The following is a 25,342-nucleotide window of genomic DNA, read 5'->3' as shown; positions in this document are numbered from 1 at the left end:
CTTTCCTTTAGGGAGCCACGTGCAAATCCACTGAGAATGGAAATTTCGTATATAGAATCCGCAATTGGACCATGGAGTGCAAATCCACTGAGAATTGTCCAAGGAATGGAAATTCAATCTTGCTTTCTTTGGCGTACCCACCGCGGAAAGGCATCGATTCCGGGAAGGAATTTCGGAATTGCGTATTCTAGTGGATGCGGCAAAGGCTCGCCGCACCCACCAAGAAGTTGGGCTCGCACTATCGTATCTGTTGGGGGAGCGTTGGCTCGCACTCCCCGGCAAGTTGAACGGTTGAATCATGTTGGCACACCATCGACTTTCCCTCGGCACCATTCCACGGGTTCGATTCCGGGATAGCCTTAAACTGCCATGAATATCCCCAGCTTTAATAACCAACACCACAAGACATGCCTGGAAACGGAAGAATGATTACAGAGCAAATGGCGACGAGTATCAAGGGAAAATTGAGGATTCTACAGGACGACTTCGCCGAACACATGGGCACGCTAAGAAACTTCCCCGGCCGCCCGGGGCCAGGCGATCTCAGTGAGCTCTCGGAAACCCTTTTTGTTATCCGTGACGCCACCCTGCCGGATATGCAATCGGTAGCGAGGCCTTTGGTGCAATTCGGACCGCCGTTCGATGAGTTGATGGAAGCTATAGACTGGGCTCTCGCCCCCCTGTGGCAAACCCCGCTTCCAAATTCACGCCGAGGCCTTCAGCCTATCCTGCCCCTATTGACACGAGTTGGGATCAAGTGGGAACTCACCGTAACCGAGATCACCGAAAAGGTAAACCTGGGGTTGGACGTGCGAATATGGGATTATTTCGAGCCAAATGTGTTTCTTTTTTATTTTCCTCCTATTTATGAATTTGCCCCTATTTATCTCTATTTAGTCATCAGTTTGCTACTTTCCTTGATCCTAAGGGGTTTATGGCATTATTACAGAACAAATGCTTCTAATATAAAGGCAACGAAAGCTCACAGAGGAACCTTAAATTATTGGCCTGCTCAAAGAAGTACTGCAGCTCGTTTAGTCCCAATTCTTCTTATAACCAATGTTCCAACTCTGCTTTTGCTAAATCTTATGTTATTTCGGTATATTCATGCGGGAATGGAAGAGATTCTGGCAGATCATGTTCACCATGAAGTCACACGAAATCGGATCTTGATTCTCCTTAGAATCCTCTTGTTAGTTATTATCAAAGATTTCCGCTTGTTTCTTGTTCTCCATTAATTGATTATTTTCACGGGTGGCCCTCGCGGGTCACCCCCCCCCGCACCGATAGCTCAATCGGATAGAGTACCTGGCTTCGAACCAGGTGGTTAGAGGTTCGAGTCCTCTTCGGTGCACACTCCGTTCCCCTTTCCGGCTCAATCCTTGTGTTGTATTTGCCAACAATAAAAGTCGAAAAATGCGCTTAGCGCGCCTTTTTACCCTTCGCCCTTGCCGACGGAATATCGGAAACTTTTCATCACAACCACATTGATAACCTTATAAATAAGGGAAACCTCAATCTCACCACGCTAATCGCTCGCTTCCGCTCGCTTCCGAACTTGTTTTTAGCCAAATAAGCGAATTAGCTAACTCTTTTCCCGGCGTAACCAATAGCAGTGCCGGGAGAGTCCGCTCCGTAACCAATCAGTAGCAGCGTTGGTGGGCTCCTTCCGTCCCTAACCTACAGCAGTGTAGCGAGAGTCCCGGTAAGCCTATCAGGTCCAGTGCTAGCGAGAGTCTCGGTAGCCTAGCCGGTCCAGTGCTACGAAAGCCAGTCAGTTAGCGAGTACGCTAGGGAGAGTCCCTAAGGTAACCAACCTATGGCAGTTGCTAGGGAGGGTCCGGTCGTTTCCCTCCACTAACCCCCCATCAGTTTCGAACTTAAAGCCCTTCGGCATCCCCACCTCCAACTTGAGTGTCACTTGCTGAAACCCCCTGCACGAGGGTCGTAAGCATCGAAGAACTTCCTAATGGTATACCGCCAACCGTATGCCGCTATCACTGGAGAAATCAGTGATATTAGAAATGACAATACCGGGTCAGAAGTTATCCCTCGCACACTTGTTCCCACTGCTCGAAGTTTTGAAAACGTAGCGCTTTCTTTTTCGAAGTGTTCTTCCAGGTTGCTAGGACAATGACCAACCATTAGGTTTAATTTGTGTTTGTTCTATATACGAGATTTTTCAAATAAATGGCACCTTTGGTTTTCCCGTAGCCATGACCTGTAGCCATCCCTTGTCCTACCTGTCAGTTGCGGATAACGGGAATCGAACCCATATCCTCTGCTTGGAAGGCAGATAATCTACCGTTAATCTATATCCGCCTAAGTTTCGTTCCCGGGGTGTTATAAAGAGATCATTCCTATAATACGAATCGGCCGAGGCGCGGGCTTGGCCTTCCATGCGCAAAGACTTTGCCCCGCTCAAGCACCTAGTAGAATGTGAGTGATGGATCATTCGTGTTCAATTCATTTCATATACGATAATTCATGGAACGCTATCGATGAAAACTTCCCGTTCGTATCTCTCCGATTCAAGAGCAATCAAGCCAAACCAACAAGAATTCGGAATGGAAAAATTATTGACCTGCCGCGCTACGCTTGGCTTGATGGGGTCCCCCGAATCACCACAATTGGAAAAGGAGTTACGTATATATAACGACAGCGTGATTTATCTGAAAAACGAAGGGGTAAAATCTTTTCAAACAACACAAAATTCCAAATTCTGACAAATCCCGGCTGCCCTCACGGGCTTAGAAGGCACGTTGGTAGGCCTAATATTAATCAGCCCATCTCGTGCTAATGCGTCATTTCGCTCTTTCCGCGAAGAGATCGAAATTCGAATATTGCACCATTCCATGGCACTTCACTTGTGGCCCAACGTTGACCCTGAATGAAAGGTGAGAAAGACGTACAGTCCAATCTCGGTCGAAAGACAAAGCTAGGCCGTGCGACTTGCATGCAGGGACATAAGAATTTTTAGGCAAATGGCCCTTTTCCTTTCCTGAGATTGAGTGATAAGAGATCGGGTGCCAAGTGCCAATCGATCGCTGTAGCCGGCCTTCAACCATTACTGGGGATGGCCCACGAGGTGTAGCGCAGTCTGGTAGCGCATCTGTTTTGGGTACAGAGGGCCATAGGTTCGAATCCTGTCACCTCGATTACTGCCGCCATTGGGCAGGTAACATTTCGCTCCGTCCCCTTTTCACTCGTGGGAATCTCCCAGCTACTACAGACGGGATAAATGCTCAAGAAGTGGGTTTTCCACCATTCTTTTCCTTTGTTGTTACCTGATTACTGTCTACCATGGCGAAACCACCCATCAACGCCATTGCGGACCACTTTCCATCGTGACGTACCTTCGGGACTCCCATATCCAAAGCTGTAGGAAGTGGAGCGTGATTGGGCCATATGCCAACCTGGCCACTACTCGTAGATGGGACGATTTCTCGAACCTCAGAATTCCGAACAGTTCGATTAGGAGCCATTACACGAAGATTCAGTACCATCCCTTTCATTGACCCTCCACTTGTAAGGTTGCAGCCTTTGTGGTGGCTTCATCGATGTTGCGCGGGAGATTATCCAATTCCCCAGGAAGAATCATTTGAAATCCCTTAGCTTAGTGGTTTCTGTTAAACTAACATATTTCCCTGGAGAACCAGTAAATACTTCTGCTACCCCTCTCCCCAGAAGTTTCGGGTCGAGTGAACTCCGTCCCTGGCTTCTTCAACCGCACATCGAAGTCAGCCCGAAAGCGCAAGAGATCGATCCTTTAGTGTCGTATTCCGCTGCTGGCTCATACCTCCACCCTTTCCCTCGGCTATTGTTGTGCCTTCCCGCGGAAGAACCAACGCATGATGTCAGAGTCTTAGTATGTGTGCTACCTCTCCGGCATTTAGTGCTGCTTCTTGGGAAATCTCTAACAGGCTTCTTGGACGGCCGGACATTGTCTTTGAAGGCTAGTTCCCGCGGGAACCCGCTAGGCTCCCTGCCCTTTCTGGTGGCGGGTCGGAATCCTTCAGTCCCTGTTTGCTACTAGCCTCTCTATTAGAAAGAAAGGCGGGTGCTACGGAATACAAGGAGTCGGGTTTTCGGGTGCAAGAGATGAGGCATGGTCCAAGCCCATTCGGACAGATGTACCGGTATGGCATGTCGGACAGACATGAGAGTCAGCAGCATCCGATGCACCATGGATAAAACGGATGAGGAGATACCCCCCCGCTGAACCCCGTTTCTATCAGATAGAAAGGGCCAAGTAGAGCATCATTGCTTTTCCCCCTCCATGTTCCCCTTCCCTGGCAACGTGCGTGTTAAAGTGTTTGATTTCGAAAAACAGTTAAAGAGGCGGCCGTCCTCTCAACGCATCTTCGATTTTTTCTGAACACGACTCTGCCGGCCGGTTTGCACGACGTTAGCTGGCAAAGGGCTATCTCCTATATAGGTAGTGTCTGGATTCGAGGCACTATCAGGGTACATTGATTCCCTTCCCGTGTGCTGTTTCTGATCGGCCTTTCGCTTTCCCGTTGATTAACCAATTCAATAGTCAGCAGGATTGGCTTTACCCTTGGTTGACCGACCCAATAGTAAGGGGTTGGTGAAGGGTTCCGACCTTCCGGCACCCTGAAGATGCCTTCGCTGGACGGACACATCCTGCCTTCGGCTTCATGAAGCCAAGAGGGCTTACCAACGACTCGGGAAACGGGAAAAGATTTGATCTTTTCGTGACACCAACGCAATCTGGGCATAATTCAGAGCGATTCCGTATTCGGCGTAATATACGATGCTTATTGGAGAAAAGAATTCCAGCTCCGAATTCGAAGAGAGGAAAATTATGGATAACTTCAAGAACAGAAAGGACGCAGAGAACCAACAAAACCAAGATCACTTCTCGAAAGGAACACAGAGCACAGAGATAGATAACCAAGAATACGAAAAGGGCCTCTTCCTTCGTGAAGCTTTATTTTCTGTTGGAGATCCAGTCAGCTACAAGATCAGTGATGGACCAGTCTATCTTTCACACTGATTTGTTGAATTGATATTTCGGATCGAGTCCCGGGTTGAAGGGTCGCCACAGGGCTTGGCAGCTCCTCGGCAGCTCCTCGTGTGTGGTGCGGGTTCGTCCCTTCATTGATGATGGTTGCACCCTCATTAAACCTCCAGTAGAATAGAGATGATCGCAAGTGCTCTGATCTCTCGCGGATGAGAAACCCCTACGTGAGAATCCACAGTTAGGGGCTCGGAGCAAGAACCCTCGCCCGAAGGGCCCTCGAAGAAGCCAACCCAAGGGCCTAGAAATGCTATCATTAGAATCTAACTTCATATATCTGCTGGCAATCGTATGGGAATCGAGATAAGGTCACTGTAATGGTTTACGTCTGAGAGATGCCTGGGAAAGATGCTTGCTGGAAAGCTCTTGGTCAAGTCTTTATCTTATCTAGAAGTAGTTCGAATAGGATAGGCGGAATGGGTTGAGAGATAGCTGTATTTCGGGGTATCTGGCAGCAGGGTCTCGGGTATGGAGAGTATCGGTCAGTGGATCACGACTAGTCGGGGTATATGAAAGACCTGGTAAAAGCTATACAGAAAGGCTAGATGGAGGGCTGGAGGTGGGCGAAGATTCCCCCCGTATCAGCAGCTCTTGAGGTCAAAAAAAAGGTCAAGTCTTTATCTGGATGGTGGAGCGAAAGCCGCATTCAATTCAATATCTTTCTCAGCCTTTCAGCGAAGCTGAGAAAAACCAAATGGAGTGTCATGACAAGAACTAAAATGAAGAAATCTGTGAACATTGATTCGTGGATTCATTTGTATTTGTTTTTAACGGGGATTATGAAATCCAGACTTTGACCTTACACCTCAGATTCCACAACGAGTAGACGTTTGTGCTTCCGCATAATCAATTAAAGCTACCTCCCCCCTCTTCCAGAGGTACAGGCGGGGGAGGCTCAAACAGGCATCACATTATATACGAAATTACCTAGCTTTCTCGGCTTTAATGCCAATAACAGCAGAGAATTATGGTTGAATGGGAAAGGGTTAGGGCAAGGAAAAAGGGAATGTGCGGAGCACGGGATTTGGGATAATATATAGTGGGAGGACTAATAATAAGGATAATGAGTAGCAGCTGGCCCGGGCTCTACACAATTCCACTCAACGGTGCAGGGGCGTAGGGTTTTGGTTAACTTGAAGGGGCGGGCAGCGGGGCCAGGTAAGTTGGGGCTGTTTCTGAGATGTCTGTACGAGGTTTGTCGCATCGCCCTGAGCCTACGAATCCGAGGCTACCGAATCCGGTAGCGAGCCCGGAGACGTAGAAACGGGCTCATTACTAACGGATGCGGGCTCCCAACGCTCCGCGTGGTGACCCACCCAGCCAGATGTGGGCGGAAGCAGGGCGAAAAAAGCTTTGCAGGTAACGACTAGAGTTTACGGGAGAGGGATTCGAACCCTTAACCTTTGGTCTTTTATCCAAAGACCATTGTTCTACCATTTAAACTAGTCTCCTGTTTTTCCTCACAAGAGGGCAGGGGCGGGCCATATGCTTCGTATTGGTACGGAGAGGGAGATCTCTAACCTCGCCATACGTGGTAGTAATCGCTATGTTGCGAAGGAGACGTTATTGGCTTACAGGGAACCGCTTCCTGCAAAGCCTAGCTAATCCTTCTATTATACCCAATTCCGTGGGACCCAGAGCTATATCGTTCCATCTCTAGAATTCCGTGTAGTGCATGCATGCTTCAGGGCACTGAATGGGATTCGAACCCGGTAGCTCCAATTTAGCTATCAGTGCTGGGGGGAAAACCAATCTATGGATCCTTTTTCTGATCCTTTTTCTGATCCTGATCCTTTTTCTGATCCTTTTTCTTGCTTGGTTTTAAACCAAGCATGCTTCTCGGGGTGTTGAAGCATTGAACCTCTATCACCCGGCCCGGGATTTGGTGAAATTCCTCATTTCTCAGGCTTAAATGATCATTTCGAATGGACAACGCAGAAGTCGTATCCCCTTCCCTTCCGTATCCGCTCTTGATACTCGCCGGCCCGTTATTTCTACTCACTATAGTGCTCCCCTGCCTGCTATTTCACTTCAGTGCTCCCCTGCCCGCGTAACATTACGAGAGGGTTAAGAGCAGCGACGGCGGCGATGTAACAAGAGGAAGCTAGAAAAAAAGGGCTATGAGAATATGAGGGACTCCCTTCTAAGAAAAAGAAAGTGTCGATTGCCTATTCTTTAAGCACTCATGAGAAACTAATCTCTCCTAAGGAACCCGTATAAGAGGTATTCATTTCTAACAATCCTAAAGTCTTTAAGGTTTTGACCATTTTGTGTAACCACTGAGATGCCCCAAAAACACTGGAGTACGGAAAGGAAACACTGGTGTTAAAGCATTCTTTGAGAACCACATCCTGTTCTTCCTGGATGGATGATTTGCTCTGCTCGACGCCATCGTGCGAAAGTTGTTTTCACAATTTGGGAATTCAACTGATTTTAGGTGATCCATCTTTATGTAACATAACATGAGGGGTGCTATGAAAAACACGTAACCGACCGGATTGCGTGAAATGGGTAGATCGATCTGGTTGGGGCATTCTTTGGAACTTCAGGAAGAATCATCCAGGGTTGTGGTTTTTTCTTCTTCATGCCTATAGAGGTTAAAGGCCCCTGCCTGCCTCCAACAACCCTATGCTACTGGATCACTGCCCCAGTGCTTCACTCGACTGGACCCCTTCAAACCCCTGGATTTTAGCTGATAACTCTCCAGCCCCCTTCATTGAGGAATTATGGTGGGATGCCGAGGTCTACTGCCGGTTTTTCCACCGAGCCCACGGGAAAACGCGAAGCGTTTCGCCCAACCTTTCAGGCCTTCCGAGTTCTACCACTGATTCACTGTCACGGAGGTCCACCAGTCCTTCATGGGAAGTATGGGTCGATGCCGAAGGTTGGTATGTGGATGGCTGTCGTTAGGAAGGTGTTGGATGTACGCCGGCCTTTCCTATAGCTTCTTTTTCAATCGAGGGAAATATCCAGGCTTATTAATGTCCCTAGTGTGAATCAAACCTTCCCTTTAGAGATAGCCTGGTTCATCGGTCTGTCGAATGTGAAATTCTCGGGACGGGATTCCCCAACTGAATCCTCGCCGGCGGGCGGCCTTTCGGATTTTGTTCTCCGATTCCCCGCTGCCTTCCCCCTTGTGCGGTTTCGTAATGCTCCTCACCCACAATCCAGGGTTGTGACGTGGTTGAAGTCGAATCCAAGGGATCCGCAGCCGGATAAATACCTTTAGCTGCTAGTCCTCTCGAAAGCACAGTAGTAGCATCTGGGTGTGCGGATGTTGTAGCAGGAGCTGGGTCAGTCGAATCATCTGCAGGTACATAAACAGCTTGAATAGAAGTTGTCGATCCTTCCTTGGTGGAAGTAATTCTTTCTTGTGGGGATCCCGTTTCTGTACTAGGAGTTGGTTGATGACCCACGGCGGAAGGCATTCTACCCGATAAAGCAGAAACTTCTGATCCTGCTTGGACGAAACGAAATGTGTTGTCGATGGATAAAAGGACATCTTGCTTGTTGACATCTCGGGAATATTCAGCCATTGTCGGAGCAGTTGAACCGACTCTCATACGAGCTCCTGGTGGTTCATTCATCTGACCATGAACTGGAGCCACCTTCGATTCTGATATATCTTGTTCATTAGTAACTTTCGATTCTTTCGTTTCCATGTAAAGATCATTACCCTCACGAGTACGTTCCCCCACCCCACCAGATACAGATACACCTCCGTGAGCCTTGGCGATGTTGTTAATCGATTCCATGATAGGAACCGTTTTTCCCCGGGCATTTCATTGCTGATTGGTTGATGGTGGAGAGTCACTAGTTTCACCCTCCCTTCCCCCGGAAATCTCGTATATAGAATGGCTTGCTTGCTTGCCAAAAGCCCCTGCAAGCGGCGAAGTTCTTCAGCTACCCATTGAGAGGTATAGGGAGAGCCGAAAATCCCGAGAAAGAAAGAAAAAGCAGAGAGATAAGATATACTGGCCCTTACTATGGAAGGTCGGAGGAGGAAAGCCTTACCAGCAGGCACAGGAGCAGTTATCACGAAGGATTGCTAACCTCTAGAGCATTGGCATCTCATGAGCTGGTCCTCCTTATGTACCTAGTGGATAAGATGATCCAGGCCAGAATAGGTATCCCCCTCAGCCTAGAGAATGACGGGCTGCTCTTTCTTACCCGCACGAGTGAAAAGAAGCAGGTTATGACCTATTTGGACAGGTTTATGAGGGGAACCAGCCAAGACTTTCTACAGCTAGAGATCCCTTTGGAAGGTAAGGATTAAAGTTGGAAGGGTAAGGCACCTCCCGCCCACACGCTCAAAGTCTTCCGCCCACTCCCCTCCCTCACAATGCTTTTTCTTTCTTTCTGCCCCGGCAACGGAAATTTCGTATATAGAATGGCTTGCTTTACCAAGAAGCCTGTTCTCATTCTCGGGAAGTTCAAATCCTCTTCAGTGCCACATCGTTTCATTGACTCGGAAGAAAGCCGGCATGTGTGCCCGCCTACCGTTCAACTAACAAGGATGAAAATGCTACATCGTTTCATTTACTAAGAAGAAATCAACGATTTTATCCACAGATGATAAAACAGTAGTCTTATTGCTAAGAATCGATTCTTAAAAAGGTCGATATAGGAGGCATAATTGGCTATCGACTCCTGCTCAGGTTGGAGTAAAAGCTGGTTGGTTTATACCTTGGCAGAGTAGCTGGTCGTGAAGAACACGAGGTTGGCTCGGCTGTAACACAACCCGGAAACTGCCGGGAGCTAGTAAGGCATGCAGGCCAAGGCCGACGGGAGGTACCCTTTTGGTGAGGGAGAGGCCGCTTTAATCCTTAGCATGCGCAACTAGTCGGTGAAAGATACGCATAGCAGCCCGATTGCAACGGAAGACTGTCGAGGAGACAGAGGAGACTGTCGGGAGTCGGCGAGGCAGGCTCCAACCAGTAGGGCTATATACCTTAGCGTGTAACTGATCGTTGAAATAGACGCAGGGAGACCCGAGCATGCCTCGTGGAGTCAGTTAGTAGCAGGCGCCCAACCTGGGGGAAGGAAGGCTGACCCTGGTCCCCAAATAAATATAGGAAACGGGGATTTTCTTTTCCAGTGCATCCTATTGGTAATAGCCAGTAGGAAGTAAAGTCCCCTACCCGGAGGGAAAACATGGTTGGGGGGAATGGTGAATACGATAAGTTACAGGGGCATTAGTATAGAGTTATAGGATAGGGTAGGAGTGGGGAATACTCTAAATGTACTGGAATGAATCCCAGGCAAGCTATGGTAAAGGGCGAAGGAGTGTTGCCTACCGAATCCCCTAAGGGGTACTTAACGGAAGCGAAGGGGAAGCGCAAGGACCTGAAAAGAGGTTACAGGCGAAGCAAGGAAAAGGCTTATTTGGAGTGAAATTCCGTAGAATAGAAAGAAGGCTAAAAAGAATCCTTAAAAAGATTCTGGGTGTGTGACTAGTCCCAAGCGAAGGCATCCCGGGGCACTGTGGCGAAGGGAGTGAAAGGCAAGGGTTGGAAGGAAAAGCGTGGAAGGAAGGAAGTGGGACTAGTACCGAGCGAAGGCATCCCGGGGCACTGTGGCGAAGCGGGGGAAGGCTTAGGGGCTTGGATAATGGAGCCCTCCCTTCGCTTTCATCCCTGTAGACCACTCTGTGGGGAAAAGCCTTCATTCTAGCTGGAGCCGGCAGGGAAGGGAAAGCGGCTAAGCGCCTAGAGGAAGCCAGCAGGGGATGGATAGCAAGCCAGCAGGGAATGGATACCGAGGAAGCAAGGGAAGGGTAAGCGCTTTCTCCTAAGCGCCTTCCTTCTCGAGAAGGCGGGGTAAGCGCTACGCGCTTTCCTGCTTCGCCCCTACCTTTTTAAGAAAAAAGGTAACAATCCCAGCTTGGGAATGAGATATTGAAGGCGCGCATCCCGGAACAACGCCACAACCTCTTCCGAAACCAAACCCCTTATCTGTGAATATCAAGAAATCACTCAGTAAAACCGGATAATCGGGGCAATATACCTCTAGACCCCCAATTCTCTGTGCATCACAAAGAAAAAGCGGATGCCTGAGGTTTCAGAGCGGCCGGGGCTTCAGAGCGATTGCCTGCAGCGAGCGATTGACAGAGAAATTGTATGCGAATTCTGAGCGGATTGTCTGTGGCTTTTGAGCGATTCACTGAGCGGGGCGGGATTCACTGAAGTGTCTGAGCGGATTGCCTGCGGCTTCTTAGCCATTTACTGAGTGAATGTCTGCGGATCCAGAGCCATTTTTAGTCATTCAGGGTGATTTCTTTTCATCAGCTGATATCGATCAATCTGTATCTCCCCGGGATTTTCAGCATTCAATCAATTTCCCTGCGCTTTTGATATCGATCGATTTGTATTTTCCCGGATTTTCAGCAGCATAAAATGGGGGATAACTAGAAACTGCCACAAATATAGGAAACTGCCCTGGATATAAAGCACCGAGGAAAAGGATTCGACGGAGGAGGAGGAGAATGAGATTATTTAAAGCTAGAGCAACGGAATAACTATCTACTATCTCAGAAGAAAGAATTACCAACTACTACACCAAATTGCCAGTGGATGAGATCGGTTGAGTGGTACCGGTTGGGGATGGAATTGCACGTGTTTATGGATCGAACAAGATTCAAGCGGGGGAAATGGTAGAATTTGCCAGCGGTGTGAAAGGAATGGCCTTGAATTCTGAGAATGAGAATGTAGGAATTGTCGTATCTGGTAGTGATACTGCCATTAAAGAAGGAGATATGGTCAAGCGCACTGGATCTATTGTGGATGTTCCTGTAGGAAAGGCCATGTCAGGTTGTGTAGTTGATGCGTCAGGAGTATCTATTGATGGAAAAGGTGGGGCGGCCGTTGGATCATCTGCGGTCAAAAAATGCGAGGCCGGAATGGCATACAGGCATGGGACTCACCAGAACCCGCGAAGGGAGGCCGGGACCATAGCATGTCGCAAAAGCACGATTGAAGGCGAAACGTCTCAGACGGATGAAGATCATCGTGCAAGCCCGGTGGTTTGGTGAGAGATGAGGCCGAAGGCTGGCGAATCGGAGTCTTTTTCGGGTGACCATGCCCCCGGCCAGATAGACGCGGATATGCTCTCTGCCTGCCATAGGCACATCATGGTCAGGCCCTTTTGGAGTGGCACCTTGGAGCCTGCGGGGAGCGGATTACCTATATATTGGGGACGGAAGACTGAACGACATCCCAGTTTGCCAAAAACGTAGGACCTTTCTTTTATGTATGGTCCCAACCATCTGCAGGTAGCACCGGCGAGATCCTCAGCGGGAGGAAAGCCCTGGAAAGAAGTCAGAGGGCCCATACCACCTGCCTACCTCTTAAGAACCTAGCAATGGGAAAGCACTTGGCGAATGCCAAGTAGAAGGAAAGGAGCCTATGCATTTGTCATGCCCTTCGAAACGAAATAACAAAGAGGCAAGCAAGTTTTACCTGACTACACTTTTCAGCCACTTCCCGTGGACTTCGGGAAACCGCGAAGCGCGTTTTCCAAGGTCCCCGGGGAAGAAAGGGCCACGGGGGGAGCTTGTGAGGGAGTTTCCACCTCCCCTTCGGCCTTTAGGGTTGAACAAGACCCAGATAAAGTCAAGTTAGAGAGCCGTGTAATGGGCGACTATTCCGCACGGTTCGGAGAGCACAACTACGATCACTCCTCCTCGGCAGAAGCTTGACCCTATCTTTGAGCGCGGTAGAATGGAGACGTGTAGAAGTTAAAGTCCCTGGGATTATTGCACGTAAATCTGTCCACGAACCTATGTAAACGGGGTTAAAAGCGGTGGATAGCCTGGTTCCTATAGGTCGTGGTTAATGAGAACCGACAATCGGCGACTGACAAACGGGAAAGACTGCTACAGCTATTGATACCATTCCGAACTAGAAACCAATCAACGCACAGGGCACCTCCGATAGTGAAAGATTGTTTCGTGTGTACGTAGCGATTGGATAGAAACGCTCAACTGTGGCATAATTAGTTAAGATTCTCCCGGAAGCCGGTGCTTTGGAATATTCCATTATTGTCGCAGCCATGGCTCTGGATTCTGCTCCTCTGTAATTCCCGGCACTATATCCTGGTCGTGCTACGGGAGAGTCTTCTAGGGATCATGGAATGCACGCATCAATCATCTATGATGATCCCAGTAAGTAATCAGTGGCATATTGATAAATGTCATTATCGTTACGTTGACTACCAGGTTGTGAGGTTTCCCTCGGAGATGTCCTCCATTCATATCTCTGTTTATCGGAAAGAGCCGCCAAAAGGTTGGACTAGACTGGTGCAGGCAGCTCGATCGCTTCACTCGTCACTGAAACATAAGCTGGAGACGTTTCTGCTTATATTCCTACCAATGTCATTCTCACTACAGATGGATAAATCTTCTCGGAAACTGAACTCTTCTACCGCGGAGTTCGGCCTGCTATTAACGTAGGATTACTCGTTAGTTGCGTTGGGTCTGCTGCTTAGCCGAAAGCTATGAAAGCACCTCGTGGCACCTCAAAATTGGAGCCGGCATAATATCGTGAAGTTGCCGCTTCTGCGTAATTTGGGTCAGACCTCGATCCTGCTACTTAGTATTCGCCACATCGCGGCGCTAGGCTTACTGAGGTACCTAAATAACCATAATATCCCCCGATCCCTATCGAATGACAGATTGTGGTCATCTTTGCGGCGGTCAATGGGTTCCCGGACTAGATCCCTTTGACACAGATCGCTTAATATGAAAAGCAGCTCCCTGAAAGAATCGAACCACACATACTTGAGAGTATCAAGGAGCAAAAGCTATTGAGTGAAGAAGTACAGAAAAATCCGGCTACATTCCGCCAAAGAATTGCCAGTTCTCTATCACCAGTAACAACTGGTTCATTCTAGCTCGGGGGATAAAGAAGGAGACCCCCCCCATTAAGGAGACCCTCCCTTCTGAAGTAAAGAGCCCTCAGCTCTAGATAAGTTCATGAAGAGCCCTCACCCTACATCATTTTCAGAACACAAATGAGCTAGCTCGGATGCGGCCTTAAAACCAGTAGGTACGTACGTAACGCTGCTGTCCTTGGTTCAATGACTAGTACTAGTGGCTGTGTTGCATGTTCAAGTTATCAGAAATCTCCATTCAAATGCGAGATTCGTTAGTTGGATGATAAAACACTGAAACAGGAAGTCTTGGATCGCCGCTCAACCCATGCATTACTGTGTGGAATGAGTCCTCCCTGGTGGTGGGTCCAGCGGGAGGCTATGGCCTAGTCGCCCGCCATATATTCTTATGGCCTAGAAAGACGGCTGACCCTATGTAACCGTAAGGCAGGTGGAGTGCCCCGGAGTGCCCCGTGCTTTCTCTCTTTTCGGGGAATCTGTGCGAGTCCCCCCGGCCTTACCCTTTGGTGCCGACGAAGCCTTTTTCCTCTCAAGAAACTGCCATAAATATCCCAGCGGCTTCTTGGTGGATCCCTTGCCGGATGCGTGGGAAAATTCATTGCGCTCTCGAAACGGAGCCTAGCGTTAGCGGGTTCTAGCAAAGGGCCAAGAGCCAGAAACCGGCATAGCTGGCTAGCCTACTATTATACCCAAATTTCCAACTAGAAAGAAAGGAGGGGTTGCCGGGAAGTATGGGAGCGGAGCCCTCTGCTTTTCCTTCTCTAGCTTCTTCAGATCAATCTCACTATCGTGTGGGTGCGGCCTGCCGGCCAGCCGAAGAAAAGCCGCATCCACTTCATGTAGGAATTCTTTTCAGCAGTCGTTGTGGAAACTGCTTTTTGTTTTGCAAGGTGGCAACGGCAAGCTTTTTAGCCGGATAGGAATCTCCGCTTGGCCAACATGCATGAAGGGCTAGCAAGAAAACTTTTTGCTTGCGAGGTGGCAACGGCAAGCTTCTTAGCCAGGTGAAAATCTCCTTCTGGCCAACTTCCATGCGGCTAGCGAGAAAACTCTTGAAAGTGGCTGGGGCTCTGGTTAGCAGCTAGGCTAGCAAGAAAACTTCTTGCTTGCAGGACTTGCCAGCAGAAACCCTGCATTTCGAAAACGCTCTGTCTATCCCTGAGCCTGCTTTAGGCGAGGAACTGGAGCTCCCTTCCGTCCAATCCAAGGTAGTGTAGCTAGTCGTCACGTACATCACCGGAAGAACTATTTTCGACTGGTTGTAAGCTTCAAAACATGAAAGGAGGACATTCATTTCCCCTGACCTGGGGCTTGAAACCAGGAACGGGCGAGTCTGGCATCTGATAGGCGCCTGGCATATTGATCCACACAGAACGGTGAAACCTTTCCAGACCATCAACGCGCGAAGCAACTTCCTCCAAGACCTAAAGGTTGGAACGGTTGGATTGTACGTGTCTAAATTCACGGAAGACGAACTATATTCATCGTCTTTGAATGTCGAAGACACGGGTTCGATTCCCGTGTTGGGATAACCCGCCAACTGCCATGAATATCAAGAACAGACCTCGTGTTGGCTTTGCCAACGCCTGTAATTTTCTAGGAAACCCTTCAATTCATCATGGCTCGCCGTCCACTGGAACAATTTGCTATTATTCCATCGATTCCCCAACGGATACATCAATTTCGAACATCAAGGAAAGAAAGCATACCGTACACCACCCCGGACTGCCCACCCCAATTATTGTGGTTTCTAAGATATCACACTAATACACGTCTCGAAATTTCGATCGATATTCGTTCCGCTGATTATCCTTCTCAAGAACGTAGATCCAAAGTAGTTTATAATTCACCAAGCATTCAATATAACTTATGCATTCGTGCTCAAATCGGTGTAGATGAAATTACTTCTGCAAGTTTGGTAATCAGTACATCTCCATCAGCCGGCTGGTGGGAGCGAGAAATGTGGGATACGTTTGGTTTTTATTTATCTAATTATCCCGATTCATGCTGTACATTAACCGATTATGGTTCTGAGGGTCATTCATTATGAAAAGACTTTTTGTCAAGTGGATATGTGGAAGTGTGTTACGATGATTCGGAGAAGCGTGTGGTTCCCGAACCGATGGAGATGGCTTAAGAATTCCGCTATTTCGATTCGGCCAGTCCTTGGAAAGGATGGCGGCGACTCTTGGTCGTTATGATATTTTGCTGCTTTGGAGGGGGGGGTTCCAGAGGAAAAGATCCGAAGGCCCCTTCCTCCGCTTCACTCGTCACTAGAACACAAGCTGGGCGGCTGGCAATCGCCGCACTCCGGTCCATACTGGCGGCGGATCCCCTGCCTCTATTGTGTTGGCTTCTAGCGGTGACTGCTACTATTATTGCCGACGCGGTGGGCGCTCGCACTGCTTCTTGCGATAGGGGGCAAGATCCCACCGGCAATGGCAGCCGGCCAGGCCAGGAGGCCCCGGAGGGCGACGACCCGCAGGAACCCGAGGCGACGCCGCAGGAAATCGCTCGCCTCGTGCAGGAAAATATCGCCGAGGATAGGCGAGGCGTCGATAGTATAGTGGAAGAGTTGCGGTACAGGGGGGAGACGGCAGGGGTAAGCGAGCTCGAGAATCTAAGGTCAAACCAGGCTTTCACTAACCTGGCGCATTATACTCTTCCTAGCGTTGAGCTATCCGCCACGGGGCAGGATAATCCTGAGACCCGGCAACAGGTGGAGGCGATATTATCTTCCTCCGGGGCGGCGCGCGCCGGTTTGACCGAATTTATCGGGGGACCTTTGCCCGAGAGCCAAAGCCAAATGCTCCGGGTGCTGGAGCCAATAGTGGAGAATGTCGACCAAGCTCTACGCGGGTACGAGCAGCTCTTCGGGCTTGAAGAAATAGTATTCCCGCCGGATACGGACACCGACGAGAGCAGCTCCGGAGATTCAATGGACACAGATTTTGATATCTGAAATGGGCGGGGCGAGTTTTATTAAACCGCTCTTTGGAAATCCCTTACCGCGCAAAGCAGTTCAACGATATACTAATTTCCAAGCAGGAAGCAGAGAGACTCGGAAGAGTCTGGTATAACGATGGACGCTTTACGTATTCCATTCATGTTCATTTTCTATCCACCGGATATTTGTATATCCGAGTGTTTGTATTTTAGTTGGAAAGTCAAGCTCCAACAAGGCAGATGCATGATGAACGCTTGGCAGCTTGTTAGGGCCGTACGCAGAAGGAAAAACCCAGATTGCGAGATACGCCTACCATAAATCAATTGCTTCGTCATTGTAGAGAGGCAAAACGTCGCAAAACACGTACTTGAGCTTCGAATTAATGTCTTTAAAAGTTTGGGGTACGCCCGCGTGTTTCGACAAGAACACTAAAAAAACCTAATCTAGCTTCATGCAAGATAGCCAAAGTACGTTCAAGCAATCGAAGGAATATAATTGCTCACACTCCTGGCGAGGGTCATAATTCGTAGGAGCATCCTGCGGTTATGGTTAGAGGAGGTAGAGTGAAAGATTTGTCAGGTGTGAATTACCATCGTATTTGAGGAGTCAAAGATTCGTAGGGAATACCGGGTCGAAAATGAGGCAGATTGAAATATGGTACAGAAAAACCTAAAAATTCGATACGAATAAAAAGGTCAAATCAGGGAATGGTTGCTTTTTTTGCTCATCATCCCTGGACTGGTTTAACCCCCCGGGAAGACTTTCAGAACGACCGGTGGGAACTTTCGGAACAGAAAGCCATCCGCTTTGATCCCATTGCAACTATTTCTGCGCCCATCTAGCAGGGCTTTTGTCATCCAGACCCAGGGGGGGCCGTAGGGAAAGCACATACAATTGCTCGGAAAGATTAAGCTATATCTGGAAGGTGGGTGGTAAACAAAGAAAATTAATCAAGAAATTAGTCAACTTTTGTATGATTGATGGTAAGAGAACGAAATCTCGTGTTATTGTTTCCTAAACTTTTCCTCGTCCTTTTTGAACTAAACCCGATGCTCATGTTATCACACTTCCGGCTAACGCCATAGGGAATGTCAAGCCTACTCGCGAAGTCAAAAAAGTAAGAATCGCAGGGACTACTCACGATGTACCCAAGATTATTGCCAAAGAACGTCAAGAAACCTTAGCTTTTCGTCGGATCATGGAAGCAGCTGTCAAATGCCGTACTATGAGCGGAAATAGCTAGAGCTTGGATTAATGTTTATCTGCTGAGATACCGGATGCTTATTGAGGAAAGGGAAATGTTCGTGAAAGAAGGGATGATCTTCATAAACCGGCGGAGGCCAATAAGAGTTTCGCGCATTATAGACGGTGGCGAACTATTGAAAACATGTAATGAGCTAGGGTCAAGAGCCGTTAGACACTTTAGCAGCACACACCGTCGCAGGATTGAGTAATTGGTGATTCATCAGTGGAAAATTACGGGTTTGACTTCGGCGGAGAAGCCTCGAGCGGGGGGGCAACAGAAATCCCCCCTCCCGGCTTTTCCTTCCTCTTTACTATTGGGTGGGTGCGGCTAGCAAAGATGGCAGCTGAATTCTCCAGTGAGTCGAGCAGCAGGCTACAGCCGAAAGAACCGGCCATGCCTGCTAGCCCTAGACAGATGAAGAACAGAGCGGGAGTCAATGGGGGCGAGGGCGAAAGTCAATGGTGGCGGGGGCGGATGAGAACAGAGTTTTTTCGAGAGGAGGCGAGAGTCAATGGTGGCCCCCCTCAGATGAGAACAGAGACGAGAGGGAGTGAGAGCCAACGCTCCCCCAACATGATTCAACAGATACGAGAGTTCCATGAAGGGGAGTGAGAGCCAACGCTCCCGGATTCCCGAGAATGAGAACAGAGACGAGAGGGGCTTTATGCCGGCTGGCTTTATGCCTCCTCGCCGGAGTGAGAGCCAACTTCAACTATTGGGTGGGTGCGGCTAGCCGGCCAGCCGAAGAAAAGCCGCATCCACTAGAATAAATACGCAATTCTTACGCAATTCCTTACGAAATTCTTCCCAGCACTACATTCTTATGGTTGGTAGCATAATTACCGTCTCTTGCCAAAGAGGCGGCTTCCAAGAACTCGTTCGGGAGTCTTCTCTCGAAGACACCCTAGATCTTTCACTCAGTGAGAAGGAGGATCTTCTCCGCTTGGAGCTTCGTAATCTGATCGTACGCTCTATACATCACACCGTAGCGGAACTCAGCACGAGGCTGAGGCCGCTCCCAGGTGCGAGGTACGGAAGGTACGGAGACAAGAAGGTCCAATGGCGACGCACCCTCGATCAACCCTTTACAAACACGTCCTATCGGAGTAAGTAACCCTAACGGGTAAGGTAGCCCGACTTTTCTTTTATGCGAAGCTACTATGCGAAGCAACCGGACATTTGATTTCGATTTGGAACTCATAACCGAACTGTCTCATGCTGTTTCAATAAGCAGCCAGCTCTTGACTCGACGGAGGAGGTGGGATTCGAACCCACGATGCTACGCGCATACACGATTTCCAATCGTGCTCCTTCGGCCACTCGGACACTCCTCCTCACTTGCCAGAGAATGCCGGCCGGCAGCGTGGTCTCATCAAGAAAGCCGTATTTGACCACTTCAACGCCAAAGGCAAAAACACGCTAGCCCGAAACGGGATTGCTGTCCATGAGACGAACAACTAGATTTGGATAAGTTTGGACATTCGTTTAGTACGAACTAGATGAAACAGCGTTGGGCTAGATTGCGGACAGAGTAAGTGTGGCGAGAGAGTTGATTACCTTTGACATGCTGCTGTTCGAGTCTCTTTCATGGCGACGCCTTGCCATTGTTTCCCTCTCGATCGTGGTGGCCTAAATTCGCGAGTCTCCCGCGATTGATTGATTTCTTTCATTTTGCGAGTTGATTGAATTCTTTATTTCCCAATTTTCGAATTGATTGAATTATTCATCAACAAGGACCCCGTTTTTCTCCGTGCCTCGAAGTTTCCTCCGCTTCTTTTTCCGCGCTCGCTTCGCGAGCTGGCCTTCATTCATCACCTCATTGTTCGTTGCTAGCGGGCGAGTTGTTCCTGAGGAAAACGGGAAATTTCAAGATTTTTCTTTCTCTTTTGTGGATGTCCGAATTACTTACCGGGTATGCAGAATTCTCTCCAACTTTCTTTGGCGAAAGCTTCCTCCTTAGGCGGGAGAGGTGAGTCGTCTTTGGTAGGTGGGAGAAATCGCGATCTCTACGATTGATTTTAGCGGGAGCCTACGCCACGGCTATGATGCAGTAGTTACCTCGGCTTGATTTAGGGAAGGCGTTTACAACCTTTGATACTAATGACTTTCAAGCTCCCGACGTTGTCGGGCACTTTTGGGAAAGTGGAGTTCGAGTTTACCGATTCTTCAGTGAAATACCCCGGAAGGCCCGTGGGAAAGTCAAGTAAGGGTTAGTCTTTTCTTCGAGTGTCGCTTCCTTTCCTTTCTCAGAAACACATATAGAATCCGGTAAAAACCGACAATCTATTTTGTACCTATACATTTGTGGAAAGTGCAAACGGGAATTGGTGGAAATGAAATACCTATTTCGACCCGATATTCCTAGCGGAAATACGCCCGACCTGATATTATTAAAAACTCTTTCGAGAGCGTAGAATGGCGAAGACCAGAAACTGCTTAAGGATCACTACTAACATCCTTTGTGACATCATGATAACCTCGCCGCCCCGCCGCCCAATTTCCCCAGATATCATCGACATGTAATGGCCATGTTTGACTTGTAGGACGAGGGGGACTTGAGGAACGGGCACCAAATCATGAGAAATGAGATGGGCCGTATTCTCACCTGAGATACCATGCATCGAGCCACAACGGCCTGGATAATACTTTGGGGATCCCATGCATCGAAGGACACATCAGCGTTTTCGCCTAACCATGGATCCCAAGTATCAGGGAAGTCCTTGAGTCGGAGAAAAAAAAGGCGGATGCCAAGCGTTACAAGGTCGACGCGGTTACGGACACCACGATACGGGGGTGGGTGCCAAAGGTTGGGTTACCGGTGCCTTACTTCGGTCGGAAAGAAGCTCCCTCCTTTTCAACGAGCTCGCATCGCTTTCTTCGCTCTGACCCTTTGAAGTGCATGGCCCGAAGCCTGAGCGTCGGTTTTGAAAATGCAGCTGAGTCTAGCACTTGGATGAAAAACCTCGAAGACCTGCGGGCGAAGCCTCGTTCTTCGAACCTTTGAAAAAAAAAAATAGGCTAGGGACGGAGTCGAACCGTCATTCCAGGATTTGCAGTCCAATACATTGCCATTATGTTACCTAGCCAGCAGAACGCTCCCCTCGTTTCCAGAAAATGAACGGAACTTCTTATTTATGAAGCATCTAGAATAGTGAATTCTCGGGCACTCGACCGATTCCAAATGAGGGTTGGCGAAGAATGAGCCGGGCGAATTAACCCACTCCGTGGGCTCTGGGTAACCGGCGACTAATTCTTGAACGCTATGCGTTCACGATGAAAGGCAGGCGCGAAGCGCGGGTAAAGACTGCAGCAGGGTTTTCCACTATATGCTCTACTATATGTGAATCAATAAATCGAAGGAGATCGCTCTATTTCTCAAGACCTACTAGACCTCGCCGCGCTCGGTAAGGAAGAACAGTAAAATGTGCCTGGCAAGGCTTCGGTGTATAAAACCCGGGAAAGGCGATGCCGCTCATGAATCTTCGAAGGTCAACAGGCACCCGCCAGATGCCGTCTCGACCGGCCGAAGAGAAAGAAAATGAAGATTCTGCCGGTTACTACCTACTGGCCCGGGTTTTGGCTCTTCCGTCCAGAAGCTGTGGCTCCTGTGCTCTATCAATTTTCTCCTTTCCGAACTTCTCTATAGAAGATCGCTGGCAGCGCCCACTTGTTCGCTGCGCAAGCATGTTCCTGTGTGTGACCTTGCTCGCTTCGCTGACTAAGACGTTGCCACATCACATATATCAAATCCTCCAATCCAATGCCGATAAGTTTTGATTCGATTTTCCACCGGGCGGATTAGGAACACGCCCTTCCCTTATATTATTATTATTACTCCACCATGAAGCCAATTGATATTCATTTGCCAATCCAACACGTGATCTTATCAGAGCCAATCGAATCTAGGGATCCTCAATCAATGCCAATCGATCCTATCTCAGGATCTTGGGAGTTTGCCAATAGCTCACTCCAGGTGTTTACGCCAATAGCAACCTCTTGTATGGGAATATGCATCTCCGGGACCTTTGGGTGTTTCCTTCCCGGGGTTTACTTGGTGTTCACCTCTGGTGGGTGGGAATGGGGAATAGCCCCGGTGTGGAGAGAGCTAAACCCTTCACTTCGTGGGGGTTGAACCGGCAACGGGGTTCCTTCCCTCCTTGGGGAAAGGTATAACCTCACCAAAGATCGGGCACGGTCCCCCCCCTGCCTGCAAAATGATCTTACGAGGATTAGGCAGGACAATACGGGGGACTCCTTGTCGTGTTAAGGAAACCATCGGACACTTGGAGGAAGGTGTATACGTGAACCGTAATGTTGAGCCCAAAGCCTTAATCAAGGCGAGATGGCACTGCTTCAAATAAAGACAGCAGGACACAGGGGATTCACGATACATCTTCACAATTTTCCGAGCAATAACAAACGCCGTAATACCTAATTCCTTTGTATGCCGACCAAGGACGGTTGCCAAAGGGAAATTCAACCATGAGGACAACCGCCGTGGATTTTCCAAAATCCACCGCCAGGAGACGCGCCTAAGACGCTCAACTAGACTAAATATACAAGCATATTTCATGTTCATTTAGAAATAGTTTTGTAAGAGAATCTTGGGTTAATCTCCACTCGCCTAATCTCTCCACTCCCCGTGGGTGAGAGGGAGAGGGGTGGGCGCCTTGAGTAGGTATCAGGGAACCGGTAACCTCCGGGCCTGATTGTCGTTATCTAGAGAATACTACCCCGGGGCAGCGGTGCGACGTTGGGCGAAAACACTAGTGCATATGAGCTCAGGTGCCTCTAACTGGGGGGCTCATCCCCCAGCAAGCTTCCCACCTCTCACGAGGGGGGAAGCCCCCGGGAAGTTTATTAGAAATTGGCTTGTATGGGATTGAAGGGCAGGATGCTGTCACTGACAAATATAACGCAAATTCTAGTTCAGGAAGTATAAAATTCCCGGTAGCGAATTTGATTGCTAGGCGGATTCGATTGTGCAGGTAGCGGATTCAATTGTACCCAGATGCGAAGCGGCTGGGGATTGTGTAGGTAGAGAGTGGCGTTTTTCTCCCACAAAAAGCGCTTCTCCGGAGATAAAGCGCTGAGTTGCTAGGGTTCCCGTTAGGGAACCAACAAGTACCCCCGGCGGAAATGTTTGAAAAACGCCAAATCTGCAAAAAAAAGAAAATCTTTCATGCTGTAACTGAAACAAACCGAACGAATGGGGGTAATCTATGCATGGTCATTCCGGGTCCGCGCGTGTTGGAGGTAGTGGTTATAGAATTAATAGAACCTGAAATAAGGGAAACACCTGATGAATGAGGACTAGAAATGGCTGAATCAACAGCTCCTCCAGAATGACTGGTTATACCACTTAGAGAGGGATGGCATATATGTTAAATAACCTCAGCAGCGTTGTGCTTGCTTAACGTTATACGCCATGTATCTCTGTATGGATCGGACTGTACCTTTATCTATCATCTTGTCATGAAGCCTTTCCTTTGGAGAATCCTTCGGGTCTGCTCAAGCTTTTCCCGATTATTCCTATAGTAGATGGCCCTCGACCGGAGCTTCAGCTCCAGTGATTTCATACCTTTGAATCGGCGAAGAGCCAACTTATGCCAAGCACTGCCCTACTGTGGACAGTCCTTAATCGATAGAGGCGCGGCCTTTCAATGAGCTGAGTAGGAATATGTAGCCTCCGTCCTATAGCCTCTAATAAAGGCCCATCCAATTCTTTTTGAGTCAAGCCAACCGCGATAGAGATCCGTTGTTGTTTTCCGTCCCTCTCATATAAGATCTCTCTGCCTCTATAAAGCCAGTAGGCCAATCGAAGTCAACAGCCATACTTGTTGTCCAAACAGGATTGACATAAGTCTCTGGAAGAGTAGCACTCCTCGAATTCCCACGGATGTAGTACTTGTGCTCCGTTGGGAGCTTTGGATCCTCCAATATCTGATGGGCTTGACGAACTCTTTCGTAGTAGAAATGCTTACTGGTTAGGCATGGGTATTGATCAAATATAGGGAAAATTTTCTCTGCTAGCATCTTTCGATCCGATACACTCCCATGGTCTTATGCGCATTAACGGACCGAGTTAGGCAGGTAGTATGGGCCCTCTGACTTCTTTCCAGGGCTTTCCTCCCTCCTCACACCTCCCTTACCGCCCTTCCCTTTCTGTATCGGCCTGCGGCGCACCCAGATTTTGATAAAAAGAGAGATAATTCCCAGAGCAATCCCAATAGGAAGAAGGGAGTCATGGTGCCGGAGAACAGCTGTGGCAACTCCGAGGAGAAGAGGTAACCTCGCTACGAGTTGTTCGCTAACCGAAGAGGCACCCTCGCCGCGGGTCCCGGAGGACTCAGCCGGTTGCGCGGAAGGCGCCGCGTCCTCGGAGGTTGCGCTAGCCTGGTGGGGCTCTTGCTGCCCGGCGAGCACCTCCAACACGTATGGTGCCCCGGCGCTCCTACAACTAGCTGCAAAATCCCTCAGTCCCTTGAGATCCGCCTTCTCTTGGGCCTCCTCTTGGGCGATTACCGCGAGAGCCGTGTCAATGGCGGTTTCGGTAACGAGTGGATATGAGAAATGTGCCCCTGACGGAAGTAATGATAATAACCGTCCGTGCGAGTACGCCAAATTGGCCAAATACTCGGCTATTCTTCCCGCGTGGTAACAACTAACGGAGGTTGGGGTGGTTACTTTTGTCCCCTCAATTCTATTTTGCACGAACGCTTCCAGGGTTGCTCCCCGCAAGCGTAGCGGTCGCGCATTGTTGACGTGCTCGTCGAGACACGCGAGTCCAATTAGATGAGTGACCGCAGGGTACAGCACATGGCGGTAAAAGTCCATTCTTTGTGCCCGAATTTGGTTCACCCAATGAATTATTTCGGAATGCCCTGCCGAATTCACAGTTATTGCGCCGAGGAGAAGATTCGCCCAATTTTCTCCTTTCTTAAGGGCATTTATTACTTCGCAGAACGCCTCTCCCCCCGGCAGAGCCCCTTCTGCACACTGCTTAACCACTTCATTGAAGTTATTCCAATCATTCCAGAGATTGTAACGAGCGTCCGGGACATTTCCAAACCGTTCAATCACAGGGGCCTGCTCGTTCACCATTTCCCTAATAAAGGAAAGCTAGGCTTTTGGCCGGTTAGCTCTCTATGCTTGAGCATTGCTAGATGCGTTACGCCGCTAAGGGGGGAAAGATTGCGGGGGCTCCAGGGTGAAT

At 49.0% G+C, this 25,342-nt stretch overlaps 1 protein-coding gene and 4 non-coding genes across 5 annotated transcripts; 3 read left to right on the top strand and 2 right to left on the bottom strand.

The window, feature by feature from the left end:
- The first annotated feature begins 1,280 nt into the window (after positions 1–1,280).
- TRNAR-UCG (transfer RNA arginine (anticodon UCG)) lies at positions 1,281–1,354 on the top strand. The gene has a single exon. It is a non-coding gene; the product is annotated as a tRNA-Arg (tRNA).
- An 897-nt stretch (positions 1,355–2,251) lies between these two features.
- On the bottom strand, positions 2,252–2,322 carry TRNAG-UCC (transfer RNA glycine (anticodon UCC)). The gene has a single exon. It is a non-coding gene; the product is annotated as a tRNA-Gly (tRNA).
- Positions 2,323–3,084: 762 nt separating this feature from the next.
- TRNAP-UGG (transfer RNA proline (anticodon UGG)) lies at positions 3,085–3,158 on the top strand. Its single transcript has one exon. It is a non-coding gene; the product is annotated as a tRNA-Pro (tRNA).
- Positions 3,159–17,553: 14,395 nt separating this feature from the next.
- LOC147879045 (Ribosomal protein S7p/S5e family protein) lies at positions 17,554–18,273 on the top strand (the record flags this gene model as incomplete). The annotated part of the gene is given in 1 exon segment (XM_087372343.1): positions 17,554–18,273. A coding segment is annotated over 1 exon segment (720 nt), but the record flags the coding sequence as incomplete, so codon positions are not given.
- Positions 18,274–19,376: 1,103 nt separating this feature from the next.
- Positions 19,377–19,460, bottom strand: TRNAS-GGA (transfer RNA serine (anticodon GGA)). The gene has a single exon. It is a non-coding gene; the product is annotated as a tRNA-Ser (tRNA).
- Between the last annotated feature and the right edge of the window lie 5,882 nt (positions 19,461–25,342).

The sequence above is a fragment of the Dipteris shenzhenensis genome, unplaced genomic scaffold (assembly GCF_047967505.1).
Source record: "Dipteris shenzhenensis isolate YYH24624 ecotype China unplaced genomic scaffold, Dip_SZ_1.0 scaf0106, whole genome shotgun sequence".
Classification (NCBI taxonomy): domain Eukaryota; kingdom Viridiplantae; phylum Streptophyta; class Polypodiopsida; order Gleicheniales; family Dipteridaceae; genus Dipteris; species Dipteris shenzhenensis.
This window is presented reverse-complemented; position numbering and strand designations above follow the sequence as displayed.